The sequence below is a fragment of the Chiloscyllium plagiosum genome, unplaced genomic scaffold (genome assembly GCF_037043375.1).
Source record: "Chiloscyllium plagiosum isolate Xiang-an unplaced genomic scaffold, Cpla_swu_hap1 HiC_scaffold_10, whole genome shotgun sequence".
Lineage (NCBI taxonomy): Eukaryota > Metazoa > Chordata > Chondrichthyes > Orectolobiformes > Hemiscylliidae > Chiloscyllium > Chiloscyllium plagiosum.
In genome coordinates this window covers 97,669,634-97,694,468 of record NW_028270148.1, presented here as the reverse complement: position 1 = coordinate 97,694,468, position 24,835 = coordinate 97,669,634, and the positions used below count along the sequence as shown (strand labels likewise).

Below are 24,835 nucleotides of genomic sequence, written 5' to 3'. Positions count from 1 at the left end.
TTCACTGTGTCTCACACCTGCACAGACACAACATGGGTGCTGGGGAAAAAATAAGCACTACCGCAGTTAGGCGGTAGTGCGGGGGTTAAGAAAAAAAAAAACCAGGCGTGTCAGAGGTTCTGTTCACCTAAAGGAAAAAAAAGAAAAAAAACAAATAAAGACAGGGAACCCCTATTCCTCACCTTCTACCCCATTAGTCTCTGTATCCAATCCATGATCTTTAAACACTTATGCCAACTCCACCGAGACCCCACCACCAATTACATCTCCCCCCCCCCCCCAACTTCTTTTCCTTCCACAAGGTCCATGCCCTTTGTCACTCATTGGTTCGTGCCACACTCCCCTGAACCCCCTGCTATCTTCCCCTGCAACCATAAAAGGTGCAAAACCAGCTGGCACACCACCCTTCTCACCTCCATCCAGGGTCCCAAACAGTCCTTCCAGGTGAGACAGAGGTTCACCTACCTGATCCTTCAACCAAGTTTACTGTATCTGGTGTTTCCAATGTGGTGTTCTCTACATTGGTGAGACCAAATGTAAACTAAGGGAACATTTCGTCGAGCATCTCAGCTGGACCTGCAATGGCTGACTTGACCTTCCAGTCACCGATCATTTTAATTCCCTTTCCCATTCCATCTCCAACATGACCATCCTTGGCCTCCTCCAGTGAATCAGACCGCAAATTGGAGGAACAACATCTCATCTCATCTTTCGCCTAGTCAGCCTACAGCCCAGCAGACTCAACACTGAGTTCTCCAATTTCAAATAAACTCCCTTCCCATTCCCCAATTCCCTTTCCAGCCCTCCTCCTCCCTTCCATTCCACATACCGAACCTTCCTTCCAGCCATTAACGAGATTCATTCCTCCCATCGATCTAACGGGCCGTACCCTCTACCTGTGGTCACCAATCACTACATTAACCCTCCACCCTCTCCCCATCCAAAAACCTACCCCACCCCTTTATCTATAGCACCCCTCACTCCCACCTCTAGTCCTGAAGAAGGGTTATACCCGAAACGTTGACTTCTCCACCTCCTATCTGGCTTGCTGCGTTCTTCGAGCTTGTCTACTTTGGATTCCAGCTTCTGCAGATTTTTTGTCACTATCTGGTATTTGGCTTCTGCCAAATGTTAACCAGTTACAAATTCCCTCAGCATATGCAATCACCCATCTGAGACGCTATGTGACTCAATTAAACCCCAACAATGGAACTTCACCCCCACCCCCCACCTCCCTTTTCCTTTTCAGTCAAATTTAGTTCTGTAATTCTCAATTCCTCAACAAATGAAGGAAGCAGAACTTTCTGACAAAAAATCAAAACCCACGAAATTTCTCCAATTTGCACGTTCTCAGAATTGCCCAGTCTGAATCAAACATCGGTTTGGTTTTTGTGGGGAAATAATTCCAATACAGATTACTTCAAAGATTTAGCTTGCCTGAAAAAAAATACTTTGTGAAGATATGAACAGACAGATCAGTGGGTTGTTGTAAGCATTCTGTGAAGTGTGTAACATTTTGAATTTTTCTGTTATTGCAAAATTTCCAAATTTTTTCCAAAACGTTTTGAGGAATCACATTGAATCATCAGCAAACCACAAAAGACATAAAAAGAACTGGCAAAATTCTAGTTCAACATGCTATTCTGAATGTTGACCAATGGATTTTCACTATGAATTTCAACAATTTCCACATTAAAAAGTGTACTAACAAAAATTGCAACTTAGAATTGTAACAATGTTTTTTTTTACAATAAGCTAGCTAATCATCTTCGTTTTGGAGGGAGTCCAGACAATACATTGTTCAAGATCAGGGAAGATTCCACTCAATGAGGGCATTGGGAAGCCAGTTGGGAAAATATAAGACAAGATTTGCATACTTGACATCGATGGGAGAAAATCTGATTTTCCAACAAAGTTTTGAATGGTGAAACAAGAATCTTGTTAGTGAGAGCATGAGACCTGTTTCCATCCATTTGCATGCCATTATTACCAAAATTCACCTTACTGATATGCGTTTTTCCATTCTCCCACTCAAAGGATAGAAACTGAACAGTGACTACCCGAGACATGAAGAAGATCAGAGCAGATACCAGACAATTGTAGCTTGCTGCTTACTTCCCCAGTCCTCCATCTTCCGTCGCAATCACTGATATCACAGGCTCCATGTGCAAAGACTGTTGACATCGCCCCATCCAGAGAGTTTGACATCAAACATGTACTACCCTCAATGCACCCTCATGGCACATCTCTATCTCAATTGCAAACCACTTCGATCTGCACTTCAATACTGTATGCTGGAGTGCATCTGCCATTATGATGCTTCTATCAGGAGACTGCTCACAGAGATGGACATCCATCTCATGGATTCAATCAGGATGTAACTCTCTTTCAATTTGTTCCCTTAGTGCTTACTCACTTGCACCATCTTGGATCCGCATAGCATCTCTAATGTGCCTTTTTTAATTTTGTTCCCTCACCCAGAGCTTAAAGGCTCAGAATATTTCAGTCTTGACTTACCTTTCAGTGGAGACACAAAATCAGGCACCTTGTCATGGTTGTCGGCAGTTATTAGTCAAAGGCTGTATGGGACCAAACTGTATCAATTTCCAACCTACACTATATGCCAGCAGCTGACACATCAGACATGTTGCATGTGCTAGAATGAAATAGATATGGCTCAAAGTGTGGGGGGAGTAATCCTTAGTCAGGCCAAGGGAGACTGCCTTCAGTCAGGAGCCTCAGCAAAGTAAGTAAAAGGAAGCCTCTAATATCAATCCAGGGACTTGGTCATGGCCATTCAACCACTTGAGGTGCCAAAGGTCACTATATCCAGGAAGTAGGCCCCAGTCAGTCCTGCCAGTTCATTGCAACCATTCTGAGGAATTCTGTAATTCAGGTGAAGAATTGCACTGATATCATCGGAGAGCTGGCCATTCATCGGTTGGGGCTGTTTGTCAGTGAGTCAAGAGTGGTGGACCATGGTTAATCTTGGGGTCAACTCAATAGGATGTGGGTGGAGGTGGGGTTTACCAGGGCCACTACTGTGGTAGAGAAATTGGGAAAGTCAGTTGGGGAATTGAAGGCAGCATGCTGGAATGCAGAGGGGAAACTGTGAAGTGTGGGGGAAGAGGGGGGAGAGATGTTATTGTATTGGGTGACTGTGGAAAGGGATTTCATCGATGCTCACAATCACCTTGACATCAAATTGTACAACACGATGGTTGACATGATGAGATTGTAGGTCTGTGGCAGGGAGTAATGTTGGGAGATGAAGTTGTCATTCAAAGACAAGGTTGGGAACATGTGGAAGCTCAGTAATGATGGGGTCATCAGGGAATGACAACAAGAACATGGAGGTAGAATTCTTTTCCAATTCTCTCGTCCACTAAAATCCTATCTTCTCCCTTAGTTCAAGCCATGTTTCATTTGTAAGCTACTCCCAGACATCTATATTTAAACTACCTTAAACTCATAGTCAGTTCTGTCACAGATACATAATACCAGAATAAATTAATTAACTAATTACAGCTGCTCTCCAGTGGAACTTGTTTGTTCCTGTCCAAGACTCAAAAAAACTTAGTAAATTTTAGTTAAATGGTAAAAAGAGGCAAAACTAGATCTTCAGAAAGAGATTAGATTAATATTTCTTTGCTCACTGAGCTTCACATTCAGTTCAATCTACACTCGAAAGATTGCTCTTTGGATAAATATGTTTCTCCAAAATTCCATATTTGATTTATAAGTGACCATCTTATGTTTATGAATTCTAGTTTTGGTCCTCCAACACATTTTGTGTACCTGTAATTATCTCAAGAATGTCTGTTCAGTCACACTCCGCTTTCTCTTTCTTTAAAGAAACTGCCTCTGCTTATTCAGTCTTGTCCTGAGAGTTCCAATTTTTCAATTCTAACATCATCCTTCTAATTGTTTTAGCCTTTATAGTAGTTTCATTCTATGGCAATCTGGACAATGCTTGATATATGGTCTGACCAAGGGTCCATACAACTTTAACAAAACTTCCCTGCTTTAGTTACCTCTATCCTTCTAGAATTGAATCCAACTTTGGATTTTTTTTTAATAGCCTCATTAACCAGTGTTACTTTTAATGATCTTTTCATTTTTACCTCATTTCCTGGAAAAAGTATTTAGTTTTTATTTTAAAGTCTTAAAGCAATTAGAGATAAAATTTTGGATAGTTCCTCTTTGATTTCATAACTTGAAGGTGTATCAGTGAATTACAACAGCAATTTGAACTTCAGTAGAATCTTTCATGTAGCAAAACATTCACAAAAGGAAACATCAAAGACAGAGGGGAGGGGGAGCTACCTAAATTCAACAGAAGCAAATCAAACAAAGTGAGAATTTAATAAGGTTAATGATATTCAAAGTTTGTGAGAAGATTTGTAGCTCGGGTGCTCGTTGTTGTGGTTCTGTTCGCCGAGCTGGGAATTTGTGTTGCAGATGTTTCGTCCCCTGTCTAGGTGACATCCTCAGTGCTTGGGAGCCTCCTGTGAAGTGCTTCTGTGATCTTTCCTCCGGCATTTGTAGTGGTTTGAATCTGCCACTTCCGGTTGTCAGTTCCAGGAGTCCATTCCAGTATATTGGGTCCAGGTCGATGTGCTTATTGATTGAATCTGTGGATGAGTGCCATGCCTCTAGGAATTCTCTGGCTGTTCTCTGTTTGGCTTGTCCTATAATAGTACTGTTGTCCCAGGAAGACAGCTAACGATCCGCATCCATGAACACCAACTAGCCACGAAACGACACGACCAGCTATCCTTAGTAGCCACACACGCAGATGACAAGCAACATGAATTCGACTGGGACAACACTACTATTATAGGACAAGCCAAACAGAGAACAGCCAGGGAATTCTAGAGGCATGGCACTCATCCACAGATTCAATCAATAAGCACATCGACCTGGACCCAATATACCGGCCACTGCAGCGGACAGCTGGAACTGACAACCGGAAGCGGCAGATTCAAACCACTACAAATGCCGGAGGAAAGATCACAGAAGCGCTTCATAGGAGGCTCCCAAGCACTGAGGATGTCACCTAGACAGGGGACGAAACGTCTGCAACACAAATTCCCAGCTCGGCGAACAGAACCACAACAACAAGGTTAATGATAGACAAATGCCAAGGGTTCAATTGTGTTTAAAGAAATGAGGAAACTATTGATGTGTCATGATCTTCCCAAACGCTCTTGATTCAAGTATTTCCTTCTTAAATTAGAAAGCTATCAGTGTCACTTTTCCTTAAATACAATATTCATTCTCAGAATATGGTCATCACTAGAAAATTCAGCATTTGTTCCTTGTCTTTATTTGTCCTGGACAAGGTGATTTAGTTACTTTCTGGTCCCACTACCTCCATACTGTGAAAGTGCACTCACAGTGCTTTTAGCAGGGAGATCCACCATTCTGATCCAGCAAAAATGAAGGAACAGTTATATATTTCCAAATTAGGACGGACTTGAAGGCGATCTTTAAGGTGGCAATGTTTCATGTGTTTTCTCCCTTTGTTCTGCTCGGTGGTAAAAGACAAAATAGGAGTATATGAATATTTATCCCATCAATATGATCAAAGCTGATCATTCAACTCAGTGCTGTCTCACTTCATTCTTTTTATCAAGTGCAGGAGAGTTTACATCCCACTGTGAAACTATTGAGAAGGTATAAATCAAACAGGAGGTACAGATCTGAGAGACTAGTTTTAGCCAATTTCATGACATATTAATTCTGGGTTTTGCTTAATGACGGTTTAATGAACTTGTCTCAACCTGGTCAGGTGATCAATGTAGCCACCTTAAGTTATTGTTCTTTTTAAAACCAATTTAATCAATGTAACATCTCTGTTATTAAAATCAGATGATGCAAGTTGAAAAGTGGAGTCCATTTTTACCACCATCTTAACAACCTAACTAAGCATTCTATTGCCTTTTTGAATGTTTAAACAAGGAGCACTCTCATTTGACAGGACTACACTGATCTCATATCTACGTTGAACTAATGTGAGATCCATCAACTCTCTAATGCAGACAACAGCTTACCAATAGTTTACAAGAATTGAAAAACGTATGACAGTAAACCACACAATGCATCAGATATCATCCTCCTCAGCATTTGATTACAACACTTTAAGCTGATTGTACAAGTTGAAAACCCAAATGAATTGGGGAAATCATGTTCAAGCCACAGGGAATAATGTGTACATGGAAGGATTGCAATCAATATTTGCAACATCTACAAACTTTGACAAAGGGTCAGTTAGACTCGAAACGTCAGCTCTTTTCTCTCTTTACAGCTGCTGCCAGACCTGCTGAGATTTTCCAGCATTTTCTCTTTTGGTTTCAGATTCCAGCATCCACAGTAATTTGCTTTTATCTAAAAGAACTCGTTGCATATGAAATTGTCCTTCTCTGATAGTAGCAGCTGTTAAGCAAATAATTTTGCATTACAGGTGCAACAATGTCTCCTGAAGTTCTATGTTTCTCATTCTTACCTACATATAGGTTCCTGCCAACACCATCCAAAAATATGGTCAAGTTCCATCCAGTTCTAACTTTGCACCTTTGCTCACAACCCTCCACTGTCTCTTGTGTTATCATTCTGCTTGTCCAACAATTCATAAAACCAAAAGAACTGTGGATGCTTGAAATCTGAAAGAGAAACAGAAATTGCTGGAAATTCCCAGCAGGTCTGGCAGCATCTGTGGAGAGGAATCAGAGTCAACATTTTGAGCCCAGTGACCCTTTTTCAGAAACTGATGAAATGCAGTTCATCGGAGGGAGGAGTAGATGGAGATAGAGCTCCAAGAGAGAGAAAAACATTTGGACAGACAAAGAAGTGGACAGACACCAGGCCTAGGAGAATGAATAACTGCTATGGAGACAGTGGTTCTGTATGGTAGCAACCAGTGTTGATGACCAGGCCCAGTATGTGGAGATGAGGGAAAGAGTGGGGAAAGATGCTCAAGCCCTAAAATTTTAAAATTTGATGCTAAGTCTAGAAGGGTGCAGGGTTCTGAAGTGGAAATGAGGTGCTGATCTTTCAGCTTGCGTTGAACTTCACTGGAGCATCGCAGCAAGCCTGAGACAGGGATGTTGACCAGGGAACAAATTGGCATTTTTAAGTGGCAAGCAACTGGAAGCTAAGGGGCTTTTCTGCAGACAGAGCGATCTGCTTTCTTCCCTCAATGTAGAGGAGACCACATTGTGAGTGAAGTGCAGATAAAGCGCTGCTTCACTGGAAGGTGTGTTTGAGGCCTTGAATAGTGAGGAGGGAGGAAGTAAATGGGCAGGTGTTACACTTTGTGTGATTGCAGGGGAAAGTGCCATGGGGCTGTGGGGAATGTGTTGGGAGTGAAGGAGGAGTGGACTAGGGTATTAGAGCAGGAACGGCTCCTGTGGAAGGCTGACAAGGGAAGTGAGGGGTTTGTATGTTTGGTGATGGTATCCTGCTGGAGGTGGCAGAAATTGCAGCTAATGATCCTCTGGATGTGGATGCTAGTGGGATAATAGTTGAGACATGGGGCTATCATTGTTATGGAGGGAAGAGAGGAACTGAGGGCCAAAATTGAGCGTCCTGGCAACTACCGTGCTGAGGAATCCTCAGTCATGGAAGAAGTAGACATTTCAAAGGCCCTCTTGTCAAAATTGGCATCTTCAGAACAGATGCGACAGAGACACAGGGACTGGGGGAATGTAATAGAGTCTTTACAGGAAGCAGGGTGTGAGGATGTACAGTCAAAGTAACTGTGGGGGTCGGTGTGTTTGTAGAGGACATTGGTGGCCAGCCTATCCCCAGAAATGAAAACAGCGATGGGGAGATGAAGCACAGACTGGGTGACTGCTTTGCAAAACATCTACATTCTGTCCACCAAAAAGCTCCTCAACTTCTAGTTGCTTGCCACTTCAACACACCACTGTGTTCTCTGGCCAACATCTCTGTCTCAGGCATGCTGTTCTGCAGCAAAGTTCAGCACAAGCTGGTAGAACAGCACCTCATTTTTCACTTGGTAACTCTATAGTCTTCTGGACTTAACACCGAATTCAATAATTTTTGGGTTTGAGCTCCGTTCCCCATGCTTTACCCCACCCCCACACACCAGGCCTTATCATCATATGAGCTGCTACCACACATAGCCCATTGTCAACTACTAGTAGTCCCAATTAGCAGCTGCTCATTCTCCCAGGCCTGGTCTTTATCCACACCCTTGTCTGTCCAACTGTTTGTCTCTCTCTTTGGGTGCTGTCGTTTACTTCTGGTCCTTGCCCCCATCCTATGTTTTGCATAAAAAAACATTTTTTCTAGTTACCATCAGTTCTGAAGAAGGGTCACTGGACACAAAATGTTCACTCTGATTTCTCTCCACAGATGCTGCCAGATCTGCTGAGATTTTCCAGCAATTTCTGTCTTTGTTCAACAATTCATCTTGCATGATCTCAAGATAAATATTGAAGAGCAATGTTCATTGGCCTGCATCATTAATGCCATACCCTCAATACTTCCCTTGTTTAGGATGCTTCTTAAAATTTACTGCTTTGGTCAAGGGTTTAGTCTGTTGTACTCATATAGCCATATGTGGCTTATCGGTAAATTGTGTCCAATAACACTTAAGAAAGACCTTTCTGATGTTTTACTATGTTCAAGGCACTATATGAATACAAGCCCATTATTGAAAGTGCTTCCTCAGTAAAATAACCCTTTTAGATACACTATTGCTCTTGTGGATCAAACAACAGTTTAATTTGTCTGAGATCCTGTCATTAGGCAGCTGCATTGAATGGAATAGTATCCATTAAACAATGCATCTAAGGGAAACACCTCAATCCAGAGATCTCCCAACCAAGGTTGATATTCACTGGCCATCCTCCCAATATCTGAGCCTTCTCCTTCTGTCCCCTTGTGCTTTGTGCTTCACCCTGTGCATTTCTCTCTGGATCTTTGTGTCCCTCCGCTTGGAAGGGCTGGTGGCATGATGTAGAGAAATAATTGGATCCTACTGACTTATCTGAAACCTATCTTTCTAACACATTAGTACTAAAGACTTAACATGTATATTGATGTCCATATAAACTCTGGTCAACATTTCAAGTCCCTAACATAATTAAACACGGCCAAGCCACTTACCACTAATCATGACAAATATTCCTCACTTTAACTTCCCTACATCATCACCATGGTCAGATTTGGGATATCATGGTTAGTTATATATTGATGCTTGACATCTTGTTGCCAAATACCCTGTTGTAAATCATGCTCACACTGTGCTGTGAAAGAAAACTCCAACACTGGAAGATGTAGCACCCAGTGCGATGCCCACGCGAGTTGAAAAGTGGATCTCCAGCTCCTTGTGTGATGTTAGTTGGCAGCATGCGTGGAGATGCTCGAGTGATGGTCAGTCAGCAGAGCAAGGTCAGTCAATAAAATACAGAGACAATATCACACTGGAGTGTACCATCAAGCAAGGTATCAGGAACTGATGGTTGTAATTGGATTCAGGGTGTCCTGGTCAGTTTCATATTAGTTCCAAATATACCACTTGGATGAATAAATCCTTTTAAAAACGAAGCAACTTCATTCTTGGGATGTGGGTGTCACCAGCATTCTATAATTACCAAAGAAGATGTGATCTATTTGAAGTGGACTTTTGAGTGAATGATCCCTCGTTCTGTGAGAAAGGAGGAGTTACGAAGTTTGGAGACAAACAGCTTCAGAATTTAATGGGGTTACTATCTGTTACATTCTGGGCTTGGTGGACCCCAGCCATTCCATAAAGCCGGATGGGCCTATGGTGCTGCTGCTTTGCTGTGATACTGCAATGCAATTCTGTGGTCACTGTGTCCACTTAAAATGGATAAACTAAACTCAATAGCAGAATTTACAAGAGACACCTTTTGAAATACCTTACCCAATTTACAATGCACACAGATTTCAAACAATCCACAGACTGACATACGGGTAAAATGTCATACCAGCAAACAAAATCTTTTAATAGATGTAACACAATTCTTGTTGTTATAGACCAGTGTAAGAAAACACTGAGGCAAAGTGAGATAGTCTATAAAAATTAAACAGACTAAACAACTGTTATAATGTTATTTCAAAAAGGTTACAGAAACCATGACATGAAAAAGACAAAGTATTTTTCTCTCCATTCCATTCCTAATTAAAACTAAGAGGAACATTTCCGTTTAAATAATGATTAGCTGAAGGTATATTAATCTCATCCTTTTGGACATAGAAAAGATCATCCAGGGATTGTGGTCTCCAAAGCTTATAAAAAGAAGTGTTAATGAGAGAGGGGCAAAATGTTAGCAGCATTGTGCCTTTTTATCAACCTCTTCAGATTCATCTGTTAGTTTTATATTATCTGCATCAGTATTCTCAGTTAGATAGATGAAGTCACTGTCCAGAATATTCTTCACCAGAAACCGTGTTGCTTCATCAATGTTTATGTTCTCCTGCAAGCATCAGGAAAAATAAATATTAAGTTATTACAAGTAAACATTGCAATATTATGAACATGTAAGAAAGATTAAAAAGAATCCTGTGTTCAAATGGCACATTGCATAACCTCTCCACACTCAATGAAGTAGTTTAAAAGTGTAGATATGATTGCAACACATGAAAAGAAACAACCAATTTGCACTTGGCATGATTCCATAAACAGCAATGTAATATGCCCAGATAAACCTATTGTTAAAAGTGATGTTGCTTGACAATTTACTAAGCCACTGGGGCGAACTTGCTGTCTCACCCAGAGACAAGAGTATGCGTCATCAAGTTCAACAGTTAGTCAATGAGAATTCTTCCCCCGATTTTATTCCTCTGTCCATCCTTTAAAAACCATTGCATTCTCTATATCATCAAACCCCCTCCACCAATAACTTAAAGAGGTGCCCAATCTAATGAATTAGGCATTTTCTCCCAAATATGAATCAAACTCGGTCATCCTTATATCATTATAACCACATTTATTTGTATTTGCACTATCAGAACATCAATTTGCATTGAATGATTCATTCAATTAAATATGTGGCCTTCAGTTTTGTTTTTGATTATTTTTGTCGCTGCTAGCCTTATTTTGCCTACAAAATGAAAAGAATTCTGGGAAGGCAGCCCTATTTTAGCAGGCACCATTTGATGAAATACAAGCCTAGGCTAAGCAACCTTTCCACATAATTTAACTTGCAGGATCTCACAAACAGGTCCACTTGTTAGATATGGCTTGATGGACCACACTCATATCTCTGGGCCATAAAATCAGTTCTCCCCAGTGGCCTGGCCAACCCTCATGCAAAATCACTTAACATAATCCCCCATATCTTTTTTATCACTGTATCTTTTTGACAAGCTTGCATTATTTTTTCCTGTATACTCCATCTTACCACAAGGTTACTATTAGGGGGTCTGTATACTACTCCCCCCAAGTGACTTCTCATCTCTACCCAAACCATTGTTGCATTCTGGTTTCCTGAACTTAGGTAATCTCTCTCTCTTTTGTACTAATGGACTATAATTTGAGTACTTTTAAAAAATATTTTATTCTTACTCTGAACCTTGAGTAAGTCAAGTACTTTTCAGAACTTTGTATTCCTATGCTAAAGTTTTTTTTTTACTTCTTCAATTCTATAACAAACACTTAAAGTACCTGTACCTAGGTATCCAGAACCTAAGATAGCACCAAAGCAGCATCATTATAAAGTTTTCACTGCACTCATTCGAGTGCACATGACAATAAAGACTATTTTATTCTATTCTAGTGTTACCATCTACGAATAGCTTTAATTAGTTTCCTGTCTTTCTTGAATGCCATGTACCCTTCAATATTCAAGATCCAATCCATGTCATCCCAGTAGTTATGTTTCTGCAATCAGATGGCATTTTTTTATTTATAAATGCACTATCAGAAAATCCATTTGTAATGAATGCTCCATGCAATCAGATGCATAGCCTTTTAGTTTGATCCTTTGATTAGTTTTGTAACCACTAGATTTATCTGTTGTTTTACTCAGAGTTATATTTACTCTTCATCCCTTCTGGTCACAGTCTGTTTCTAATTGCCCTTATTAATACCTTTTTCCATGTCCAGTCTCTACTCTTTGATTTACATCGTCTCAAATTTGAATCCTTATCCCCAGAATTTAGTTTTAAACCCTCTCTATGCCCCAAGTTAAGGGGTTCACTTGCCTCAGCACAACACAGGCATAGACTATTCCAACAATATAGCCTCCATCTTCCCCAATACTGATACGAGTGCCTCATAAACCTGAATGCACCTCTTCTGCACTAGTCTTTGGATCACACATGAATTTCTTCATCTTAATTAACCCACACAAATTTACATGCGGCTCAGGTACCAATCCTGAAATTATTACCTTTGAGGTTTGTTTTGTTTAATTTGATGCTGTGCTCTTGTACGGACTCTGCAGAACCTCTTTCCTCACCTGTCTATGGCATGGATGCTTACGCAGATCTTGATGACTGGTCCTCCACCTTCCACGTAAATTCCTCTCAACCCTGTGCAGATCTCCTGAATCCTGGCACCAGATGGGCGACAAGGAGTTCTGGATTCTCTGCAGAGTAGAGTGTCAATCCACCCCTCACTACACATTCCCTAGCTACCATACCATTCTTTTTCACTAGCTCCACCTGAATGCCTTGGTCAGTTCGCACATCCACTGCAACCCTCACTCTCATCCAAATAGGCCTGAACACACCAGAAATCACCTGCACAACTGCAAAAGCTGAGGCTCCTGCTCTTTTGCCTTTGGGCTCCCATTACCTGCTTCACTTACTGTCACACCCTCCTCTACCTAGTCTATGACCAAATCAGACCAATCACCCCTATTCCACAGGGTATGACAAGGTCCTGGAATTAAGTGCCCAGGTAACATCCCGCCCTCCCTGACAAATCAGTGTCTGTAGTTTGGCTTCCAGCTCACTAACTGTGAGCCATAGCTCATTGAGCCATAACACCTACTGCATGCCAGATTGTCTGAGGTCATACCAGCACCCAGGAACTCCCACATTCTACATCAACTGCCCTGCCATCTTTATTGTGCTGTAATTAAGTAATTGATTATATTATTGATTCATTATTAAATAAACATGTGTTTCTTCTCACTATCATTCTTCCAAAGGGCTGTGAGCCAACTGGAAACAAAACTAAAATCAAAAGACTGATGGTTTATCAAAGGCAGATTAAATGGTGTTTAGGTACAGATTATTTAAAATCCAACTGAATGGCAGAACAGGTTCAAAAATTTGAATCACTTGTTCCTGTTCCTATGATAAGTCAGGTTGGCAGCTTGCCTGTCACACACCCAAACAACAACTATTCCACCCTCGCATCTCAACCCACTTACACCCAGCACAAAGAACATTATTAAAAGATCCTAAGTGATTTGAAAGAGTCAATTGTTGTTAATCCCTAGCCTTCTTTTGGAAAGTTCACATGTTTAGGAAGAAATCGTGAAACTCTATTTAGAAAGATCACTTAATTTTCCCTTTTTGTATATCCATTCTTTATTTACCCTGATCATTGCCAAACCTACTGCCCGGACAACACTCAAATGCTCTTTCCCACTCCAGTTTCATATTACACTCTCCTAAAATATAAAGTGACTTTGCACACATTGCTAGCAACTCCCTTCAACATTTTCCCTCTCTTCATTTCTTCCTAACATTATTTAGGAAACATTCAGTCCCACTCTGAAACTCCTTTCTCTAACCTCCACAAACTTATCACTTTGCCAAAATTTTATTTCACCCTGTGACTCATTCATGGAGGTGCTTCATTTTTGGGGGAATAACTAATCTACCAAAACTCAGTTCTCAGTCACTGCTTCAAATCTCTCCTTGCAATATTTTATTGCTTGTTACCACTCCAAGTCGCTCTCTACTCTCAGAGATCAGTCATTCCTCTTCCCTCATAGGTGGGGAGGTGATAGGGTAGTAGTAATGTCACTGCACTAAAACTCCAGGCTAATATTCTTGGAATAGGGGTTTGACTCCCACCATGACAGATGATGAAATCGGACTTCAAATAAATTACTGAATTCAATTTAAAAAACTAGTTTAATGTTGATCATGTAACCATTGTCAATTGTTACAAACATCCACCTGGTTTATTAGGTGAGAAACACTGCTATCCTGACCTGGTCTGGATTACATGCAACTCCAGATCCACAACAACGTAGTTAACTCTTCACTACCCTCTGGGCAGTTAGGGATGGATGATAAATGCCAGTGACACCAACATGCCATGAGTGAATATTAAAAAACTATAGCTTCTCCTCTGTTCTTAACGGAAATAAATTACTTGGAAACATTATATTAAAAAGGTGCAAAAGAGGTTTGAGAAGATTTGTAGCTCAGGTTGAGGTTCTGGATATAAGTTTGCTCGCTGAACTGGAAGGTTCGTTTTCAGACGTTTCATCACCATACGAGGTATCATCATCAGTGAGCCTTCGGTGAAGCACTGGTGTTCGTGACCCACTCTCTATTTATGTGTTTAGGTTTTCTTGGGTTGGTGACATCATTTCCTGTTCTTTTTCTCAGGGGGTGGTAATTGGGATCCAAGTCAATGTGTTTGTTGATAGAGTTCCAGTAGAATGCCATGCTTCTAGGATTTCATGTGCATGTCTCTGTTTGGCTTGCCCTAGGATAGATGTGTTGCCCCAGTCGAAGTGGTGTCTTTCCTCATCTATATTTAAAGATACTAATGAGAGTGGGCCATGTCTTTTTGTGGCTAGTTGATGTTCATGTATGCTGGTGGCTAATTTTCTGCCTGTTTGTCCAATGTAGTGTTTGTTACAGTTCTTGCAAGGTATTCTGAAAAACAGCAGTTAATTAACTTGAAAGTCCTATACAGACAACAAGCAAAACTAATGTCATTTACAAACTTCGGTAGAAAACTAGCCACCAAGATACATGAACATAAAGGAACAGAAAATGACATCACCACAGGAAATGACGTCACAGATCCATGAAAACAAACACATAAATAGAAAGCGGGTCACTAACACTAATGCTTCACAGGAGGCTCACTGATCATGTTACCTAGTATGGTGATGAAACATCTGAAAACGAACCTTCCAGCTTAGTGAGCAAACTTCACATCCAGAAGGTGCAAAAGAATTGCAGCAGCATTCATTTACATAATAAGTAATTCCAAAGTTGTATTAAGGCGAAGGGCATTGAAGCCTATTAATGAACTGGAGACAAGCAGAGGAACCAGCAAAGAATGAACAAAGAAATAATAAAGAAAGAGAAATTAGAACAAGAGAATATAAAACAGACTGTAAAACCTCCAAGAAACACATAGAACAGAGAGCAGAACAGTACAGAAAGAGGCCCTTTGGCCCACTATGTCTGCACTGACTCAATGATACATTATAAACTAATGCGATCTGCCAGCACATGGTTCATATCCCTCTTTTCCCTGCCTTTTCATGCGTCTGTCTATATGTCTCTTGAACATTGCTATCGTATCTGTTTTTATCACCTCCTCTATATAAGGGAGGAGAGCAGCTAAAGAAAGCATTGGTTCCTTAGAAGACGACTCTGGGGAAATAATAAAGAGAAAAAAAAGTAACTTTAGATAGGTATTTTGTATCAGTTTTTAAAGGAAAAGGTAAAAAAAATCCTAAGAATAATAAAAAAGTAAGAGCCAAAAGGAAGGGAGAAACTTCCAACAATCAAGATCAGGACTATGCACTGGGAAAACTGAAGAGCCACACAGGTTGACAAATACTCTGGATCCAATGGTCTGCATCCTAGGGTCTTAAGAGATCTGGAAAAGGGATTGGAAAGCTACAAGAAAAGGATGAAGATTGAAAGCAGGAAAATTTGGGCCAGTTAATCTAACACCTGGAAAATGCAAGAGTTTATTACTAAGGAGGTAGTAACAGGATACTTAGAAAATCATAATAGAACCTGGCAGAGTCAACAGTTTTGTGAGAGGGAAACAGTGCTTAAACAAAATTCGAGCTATTTGAGGATATATCGAGCAGAGTGGATGGAGGAGAACTGGTGAATGTTAGGGTCTTAAGGGCTAAGTTTCTAAAATAAAATTTAGTTTTTCCATTAATTTGGCAATTAACAGAACATAACATTATAAAGTTACATTGCAGCCTTAAATAAGAGTATACAAGCTTCAAGGGAAGTTGCAGCCAATTAAATCATGATTGATTTAATTTGTATTTTGGAGCCTGAGTCAGTTGTTTTCAGAAAGTATAAGTAGAAACACCCCTTAGTACTGCCTTGTCTGCTGAGAGGTGAATGATGTGGAGATGTTTCCCTCATGGTGAATCTAAGCAGAGTTTAAAATAAGAGGTCTCTCAACCAAAGCAGAGATGTGGAGGCATTTCTTCTGTCTGATCATTGTTATGCAGGATCATTGGACACAGTCTAGGTCACATTAAGCAGATTTTTCATCAACAATAGAGTCAAGGATTATGGGGAAAGCCAGGAACAGGAGTTGAGGCCACAATCACGTCGAGGTTGAAAGGCCCGCTCCTGTTTCCTACTTCTTATGATCTTTGAAAGGTTTTAAATATCGAGTATATCCAGAATAGTTTTCTGAAACAATTAGAGATATTTTTAATACAAACTGTTCAGACATATCATGATGTGCATCTGGAGCAGGTGGCTCTTGAACCCAGGCCTTTTGGACCACAATACTATTTCTACACCATCAAAAACAACTAGAACTACCAAGAAGGAAGGCCACCGTATATTTGTCAAACAAGATTTAGTTTATAATCTTAGCTGTTCTTTAACAGTGATCACCACCTAACTGAGTTCAACACAGAGTTTGAAAGGGAGACATATGAAGCATTTATGAAAATTTTAGGTTTAGGAGAGGCTAACTTCAAAGGGTCAGAAATTAGCACAGCAGACTGGGCAAATCTGTTAGAGGACAAAATGGATCAGTGGAAGGTATTCAAAAACAAAGCTGGTGTGTCAAAGAACGCGTTATACCCATTAAGAGCTAGAAACCCTGCAGTGTGAAAACAAGCCCCTTACCCAGTGAGTCCACACTGACCCTCCGAGCAGCATCCCACCCAGACCCATGCCCCGACCCTACTCTTGTAACCCTGCATTTCCAGGGTTAATCTATAGCCAATCCACTTTTTCTGTGCACCTTTAAACAAGAGTTATACTTATCAAAAACAAAGAGCCATAGATAAAAAAGAAAAAAAGACAACATAGAGCTGAAAGTAAAAGCATACAAAGGTGCAATAAAAAATAGATATAGGTGGATGGGAAGAATATAAACAGCAAGAGCTGACAAAGCGAGCTACAAAAATTCTGAAAAGAACTTGCGAAGGAAATCAATACAGAGAAATCCAATTACATTTTGACTAAAAAAATATAGTCAGGAGCTACGTGGTTCCTTGAAAACTAATATTGGTGATGTTGTCAATGAAAATAAGGAAATAGCTGAATAATTACTTGTGTTAGTATTTACAGTACAGGAAGAGGTCAGGATGTCAAATTTGCCAAGGGCATTGTTACTAAATCAAGGACAGGGACTCAAAGTTAATATAAGCAAGCTAACAGTAATGGAAACATTAAATTACAGGTGCCTTCACTACAAATTTCCAACATTCTCCTAATTCAGGAAAGGTTTTTCAGATTGAAATATTGTGTAAACTACTCCACTACTTGAGAAAATAATAGAATTATAAATTAGTTTAACATGAGCTTTTTGACATTTGCTAGATTCTATGAAAAAAAAGGATGACTGATCACTTGAAAAAAATTCAGCTGAGCTGAGAACCAGAATGGATTTGTAGAAAGTAGGTCACGTTTGACAAAGCTTAATTACTTTGAAGAAGTGTCTGAATTTCTGGATAGTGTTATCTACAGAATGGGCCTGAGCAGGTATTTGAAAAATTCCCTCATAAGGGATGGGTTGGTTATAGCTTGAAGGTGACAGAATTGGAGGCAAATTAGTGACTGGGTTAAGAAGTGACTGAACAGCAGGAAGCAAGGAAATATTGATTGTGGACAGGTAAACTTATTGGTATCTTGTAAGGATCTGCACTGGCTCCTTAACTTTTCACCACATTTATTAATTACTTAAATGATCAAACAGAATGTCAAATTTGTGAATGACATAAAAATAGTTGGTATTGTAAGGAGTGTAAACACTTCAGATCAAAAAATGGTAACAGTTAATTCTTATATAAACCTCTGAGATTCCCCTCAATTCTGGGCTTTTGTGTATCCCAATTTTATTTGCACCACCATGGAAAACTAGGGCTTCAGTTGGTTAAGTCCGAAGCTCTGAAATACCCTCTCCACAGTTCCCTGTTTCGACCTAGCTTTCTTTCTTGAAGACACTCCTCACAATCGTTCTTTTTGACTAATCTTTTAGACAACTTACATAATAAGATGTATCAGTATCCAAATGGCTAATTCTCCCTTATTCCATGAGATCTAACCTTGCTAACCAGTCTACCATGAGGAACCCTGTTGAACACCTTACTGAAGTCCATATCGATCACATCCACTACTCTGTCCTCATCAACCCTCTTTGTTACTTCTTCAAAAAACTCAATCAAGTTGCTGAGACATGATTTCCAACGCACAAAGCCATGTTGACTATCCCTAATTAGTCCTTGCCTTTCCAAATATATGTAAATCCTGTCCCTCAGGATTCCCTCCAGCAACTTGCCCACCACCGATGTCTGGCTCACCGGTCTATAATTCCCTGGCTTTTCTTTATCACCTTTCTTAAATAGTGGCACCACGGTGGCCAACCTCCAGTCTTCCAGCACCTTACCTGTGACTAATGATGACTAGGGCCCAGCAATCAGTTCCCTAGCGTCCCACAGAGTTCTAAGGTACACCTGATCAGATCCTGTGGATTTATCCACCTTTAAGCATTTTAAGACATCCAGCACCACCTCCTCTGTAATATGGACATTTTTCAAGATGTCACCATCTATTTCCCCACATTCTATATCTTCCATGTCCTTCTTCATAGTAAACACTGATGCAAAATATTTGTTTAGTATCTCCCCCATTGCCTGCGGGGCCATATACTCTTCTTTGTTACCCTTTTGTACTTAACGTATTTATAAAATCCCTTTGGATTCTCCTTAATCCTATTTGCCAAAACTATCTCATGCCCCCATTTTGCCCTTCTAACTTCCCTCTTAAGTATAGTCCTACTGCCTTTGTACTCTTGTAAGGATTCACGTGATCTCTGCTGTCTATACCTTACATATACTTCCTTCTTTTCTTAAACAAAACAGGATTATACTGTCTCTGAACTCTGGTTTTCTCATTTTTGAAGGCTTCCCATTTTCCAGCCGTCCCTTTACCTGCGAACATCTACCCTCAATCAGTTTTTGACAGTTCTTGCCTAAAACTGTCAAAATTGGCCTTCCTCCAACTTAGAAATTCAACTTTTAGATCCACTCAATCCTTTTCCATGACTATTTTAAAACTCATCAAATTGTGCTCGCTGGTCCCCAAAGTGCACCCCCACTGACATCTCAGTCACCTGTCCTGCCGCATTTCCCAACAGTAGGTCAAGTTTTGCACCTTCTCTAGTCAGCACATCCACACACTGAATCAGAACACTTTCTTGTCGACACTTCACAAATTCCTTTTCATCTAAACCCTTAATACTATGGCAGTCCCAATCTATGTTTAGAAAGTTAAAATACCCTACCATAACCACCCTATTATTCTTATAGATAACTGAGATTTGCTTACTATTTTTTTTCTCAATTTCCTGCTGACTATTGGGGAGTCTTTAATACAATCCCAGTAAGGTGATCATCCCTTTCTTATTTCTCAGTCCAAATAACTTCTCTGGGTGTATTCCCAGGAATATCCTCCCTAAGTACAGCCTTAATCCTTTCCCTTATCAAAAATGCCACTCCCCCCTCCTCTCTTGCCCCCCTTTCTATCCTTCCTATTGCATTTGTATCCTGGAACATTAAGCTGCCAGTCCTGTCCATCTCTGAGCCACATCTCTGTAATTGCTATGATATCCCAGTCTAATGTATCTAACCATGCCCTGCATTCATCTGCCTTCCCTGTCAAGCATCTTGCATTGAAATAAATGCAGTTCAACTGATCAGTCCTACCTTGTTCTCTGCCTTGTTCCTGCCTGCCCTGACTGACTCGCATCTGTAGATCTGCAAACAATTCTGCGCACTAAACCTCAGGGCAACAATATTAGCCTTGGGAGGGAGAACAATGCAGATTTACTAGCATGATGTCTGGCATAGAAGGGTTAAGCTACAAGGAGAGCTTAAACAAATTAGCATTGCAATCCTTTGAATTTAGAAATTTAAGAATTGATTTGATTGAGGTTTTCAAGATATTAAGTGTCATGAATAATAACCTTTGCAAGAAGCTTTCATTTTGAAATGCCCCTTTAACCTAAAATGAAACAGATAGCTGGGCAGGGAGTTGCTGGATTCTTGGCAAACCCCTTTTGCGTCCACATGACCTAGATACGCTATGCTATAGAGAAGAAACAGGTGGAAGCTGATTGAGGTACAAAGTTATGACTGGCTTTCTGCTGCAGCTGGGGGAGACCAGAAAAACACATGAAGACACACATCTCCTCCAGAAGACACAAGGAGATGTTTTCAGAGACTAAGAGTTCAGACAGACTGTGAAATTGCATTGTGAGTGACAATGGGTTTTCCAGCTGAACAAGAGGTCTCAGAGCATTATGGTGCTGAAGGAGGCCATTTGGCTCATTGTGTCAACACTGACAGGCAACATGATGTTATGGTACAACAGTCAAAACTGTCTAGAAGAACTGATAGTGGGAGCAAATGTCTCCTATAAATGAAAAATTTGTGTCATTTTTGATGCAAGGCTTCTGTGTTTATGAAATCTGGAGCAGATTAAGTTATGTTCATATGGAACTCCTGACCTAATCCCACGTGAATAAAAGAATGGAAGTTTATACTTGGTAGTGTGGATGAGCAGAGGGATCTTGGTGTCCATGTACACAAATCTTTGAAAGTTGCCACCCAGGTAAATAGTGCGGTGAAGAAGGCATATGGCGTACTGGCTTTTATTGGTAGAGGAATTGAGTTCCGGAGTACTGAGGTCATGTTGCAGTTGTATAAGACTCTGGTGCGGCCGCATCTGGAGTATTGTGTGCAGTTTTGGTCGCCATACTATAGGAAGGATGTGGAGGCACTGGAACGGGTGCAGAGGAGGTTTACCAGGATGTTGCCTGGTATGGTAGAAAGGTCGTATGAGGAAAGGCTGAGGCACTTGGGGTTGTTTTCATTGGAGAAAAGAAGGTTTAGGGGTGACTTGATAGAGGTGTATAAGATGATTAGGGGTTTAGTTAGGGTCGACAGTGAGAATCTTTTTCCACGTATGGAGTCAGCTATTACAAGGGGGCATAGCTTTAAATTAAGGGGGGGGTAGGTATAGGACAGATGTTAGGGGTAGGTTCTTTACTCAGCGAGTCGTGAGTTCATGGAATGCCCTGCCAGTAGCAGTGGTGGACTCTCCCTCATTATGGGCATTTAAGCGGGCATTGGATAGGCATATGGAGGATAGTGGGCTAGTGTAGGTTAGGTGGGCTTGGATCGGCGCAACATCGAGGGCCGAAGGGCCTGTACTGTTCTATGTTCTATGTCACCTGGTAGTATTTAGTGAAGGTGAAGGGCCTGCCTTCTAGCTGAAAAACTAGAGCCCCATGTCACCTTTATAGAGCAAGACCCACCATTGCACAGCTAGATGACACACTTAATGTGACACATCTTCCCTGGGATCAAAGATCCCTGGACACTGAAGTCCTGACAAGCAAGAGCTTCGAGTCATTCATATGTTAGCAATCCTTCATTGATCAGTGACACCACCAGGAAGTCAATGATCATTGCTGGTACATCAGTCACTCAGACTGAAGGGCATACCTCTGTTGCTGATTGACCAGATCGTGTGTTTTTGTATTAGTTGTGGGTTAAATTTTAGCTAATTCCTGTTATTCTTCAAAATATTGCCTTTGGGTCCTTTACAACCACTTTGGAGAAAGTAGACAGGTTCTCAATTTAACTGTAAAACATCACCTCTGATAGTACTGGGGAATGCTGTACTTCATTGGGAGTGTCAAGTCTCTTGACATAACCCACAACCTTAAGCTACTGCAGACACCTGGCCAGTAAGCCACAATGTGTTGTAACTGTGAGTTGACTAGAGAACTACCTTGCTGCAGTACCCCAAGCAGATGGTTACATTGTCACTAACCTTCGCTGAGGTTTCATACCACGCTATGAAACCATTGTCCTTGCAGTAGCGATCCATCGTCGCTGGGCTATTGTCCAAACCATCCCATTGCTGATCACATTTGTTTGCCAAGAGCACAGCAGGGATTGGCTTCCCATTGGGCAACTTCACTTTACTGTCCAAGTCACTCTTCCACTTCAGAACTGCGTCAAATGTTGAGCGTCTGGATACATCGAAGACTACAAAAGCTCCAACAGCTTCTTTATAATACACTCTCGTCATGTTGCCAAATCGTTCTTGACCTGCAGCAGCCAAAAAATTACCCCCAAAGTGAATGCAATCAATTTCATAAACAACAAGTTTTACTTTTTCCCTTTAAAACTAAGAACATGCAGCACAGAGACAGGCTGGGTCCATTTTCACAACCCACGTGACTCTCTTCCCAACCTATTTTGCTTTTTAGCAACATCTCTCTCACTTACGTATTTAGTACCTCTTTAAACGCATCTACACCATTATATTTGAGATGTAAATAACACTAATTAGGTGTGACCTGTCCTTCCTAGCTGCCCTGAGAAGGTGATAATGTACCTTGAATTGTTCGCCATTATCAGGGTTAAAATGCTAAAAGTCATATTTCCTTACATTGGCTTCAAAATGTATGCATTCTTCTCATGGTGTTAATTTCTGTTCCAAACATCTGAATATTTTCTGTAAGAAATGCCTGTATGAGGAGGTAGGTGATTTGAACAGCATTTAGTATAATAGACATAAGGTAGGGGCATATCTCAACCATAGTGCAGAACGTTATTGATTAATAACACCATGACTTATAGGATTGAAACACAGTTAATTCAGAAAATCTTATTTGGGAGAAATAGCTTTGAAGTAAACATTCAGAACTATTTACATGAACAAACTGTTCCTAAATCAGATTTGTGAGATTTTAACTGTGAAAAATACCTTTGATGTGGGTAAAATACAGCGTATAAAAGGAGCTACTTTCAACAAATCTACAGAGGGCTCAAAAGATCAAACTGGAGAATGGAAGCCACACTCTGAACTTAGTTCAGCCAACCATCTATTTGAGATATCAATAAAAACTGTTTCATCTTCTCCATCATTAAGTGTCTTCTGCCTGCAGAAAACATGCCATTTATTTTGTCCTCAAGTTTTTAATCAGAATTTCCTTCAGTTTGCTTCCTCCCTCTGTCAGGCAGTGTTTTCCCAGATCACAACAGCGTGTTGTGTCAATAAAATGTTCTCTCAAGCTGCCTTTGACAAAGGAACCAATAACCTCAAATTCGTGTCCTCTGGTTACAGATCCTTCTGCAACAGAAATGTTACTTCTTATTTACTGTCAAAGCCTTTCTCGATTTTAAACGCCTCTGTTAAATCTCCTTTTAGCGAAGTTTAGGAAAAACAACCCCAGTTCCTCCTGCCTCTCCTGGGAGTTGGGATGACTGGGAAGATAGCTTGGTAAAGCTTCAGAATCAAGCCAGTCTTCCTGGCAAAATGTGATTTTGCGAGCAGTAGGACAGTTGCCATATCGGTTACACTGTGCAAGCCCAATGGAGCCAATTAAGTTGTCAATTAAGGGCCATTTCCCATCTTCCATGGTGTCATGCCCAAGTTAGGGATGATAGATGGTGAGAGAGAACAAACACCAAAAACACAGTACAGGAACAGGCCCTTCAGCCCTCCAAGCCAATGCCAACACATTTTGCCCTTCCATACTAAAATTGCCTTCACTTACAGGATACATATCCCTCTATTCCCTTCCTGGTCAAACTTGTGTCTGCTTCCACAACCTCCTCTGGCACTAGGTTCTAGGCACTCACCACCCTTTGTGTGAAAAACTTGCTTGCACATCTTTTTTAAACTTTCAACTCCGCACCTTGAATCTGTGTCCCCATCCTGGGAAAAAACTTTAAACTTTCCACTCTATTCTTGCCATTCACAATCTTATAAAACTTCTATCTGCTCACTCCTTAGCCTCCTGCGTTCCAGTGAAAACCAATTTATCCAAAATTTCCTCATAGCTAAAATCCTCCAGATCAGGCATTATCCTGGTAAACCTTTTCTGTACCCTCTCCAAAGCATCCACATCCTTCTGGTCTTATGGTGACCAGAACTGTAAGCAAAAGAGGGAACAGCTATGAGGGGAGACTGCCCAGTGAAATCAGGCTGCCTACCAAAGAGATGGTGGAGTGAGGTCCTCTCTTTTTTTGGGCATCCATCATCCATGGAGCAGTCACGCGTGGCAATGGTGCCTCACTGCCCTCACTAATGGTGATGTCGGGGACACTGCTGATTGAGCTGGCAGCTCTTGGGGACAGGCTGCCATAAAGGTGGCAACCTCAGATGATGTCTATCCGGGGTGTGATGCTGGTTGATATGGGGGTCTTCTGCTGTTTTCAGCTCTGGGACCTCAGCTGCCTCCATTTTAATCAATGAGGGAATCAAGACTTATGGGGGGAAAAGGAAGGAAAGTCAAGCCAAGGATAATTCGATATCATTGAATAGTGGAACAGACTCAATGGGCTAAATGATCGACATTTTATCCTATGTCTTATGGTCTTATCACATCCAGCCC

At 40.9% G+C, this 24,835-nt stretch overlaps 1 protein-coding gene across 2 annotated transcripts in view; it reads right to left on the bottom strand.

The window, feature by feature from the left end:
* Positions 1-9,980: 9,980 nt before the first annotated feature.
* The window catches only part of LOC122553028 (ras-related protein Rab-32-like), a 29,947-nt gene continuing 15,092 nt past the window's right edge, over positions 9,981-24,835 (bottom strand). The window contains exons 2-3 of one of the 2 annotated variants that reach the window (XM_043696457.2): positions 22,261-22,541; positions 9,981-10,472 (exon numbers count right to left, since the gene is read on the bottom strand). In XM_043696457.2, coding sequence (XP_043552392.2) covers positions 10,323-10,472; positions 22,261-22,541 — 431 coding nt within the window. In that variant the 3' untranslated portion in view covers positions 9,981-10,322. Of the gene's footprint in view, positions 10,473-14,072; positions 14,848-22,260; positions 22,542-24,835 lie in introns of those variants that run through there. The other variant, XM_043696458.2, reaches the window with a different exon arrangement.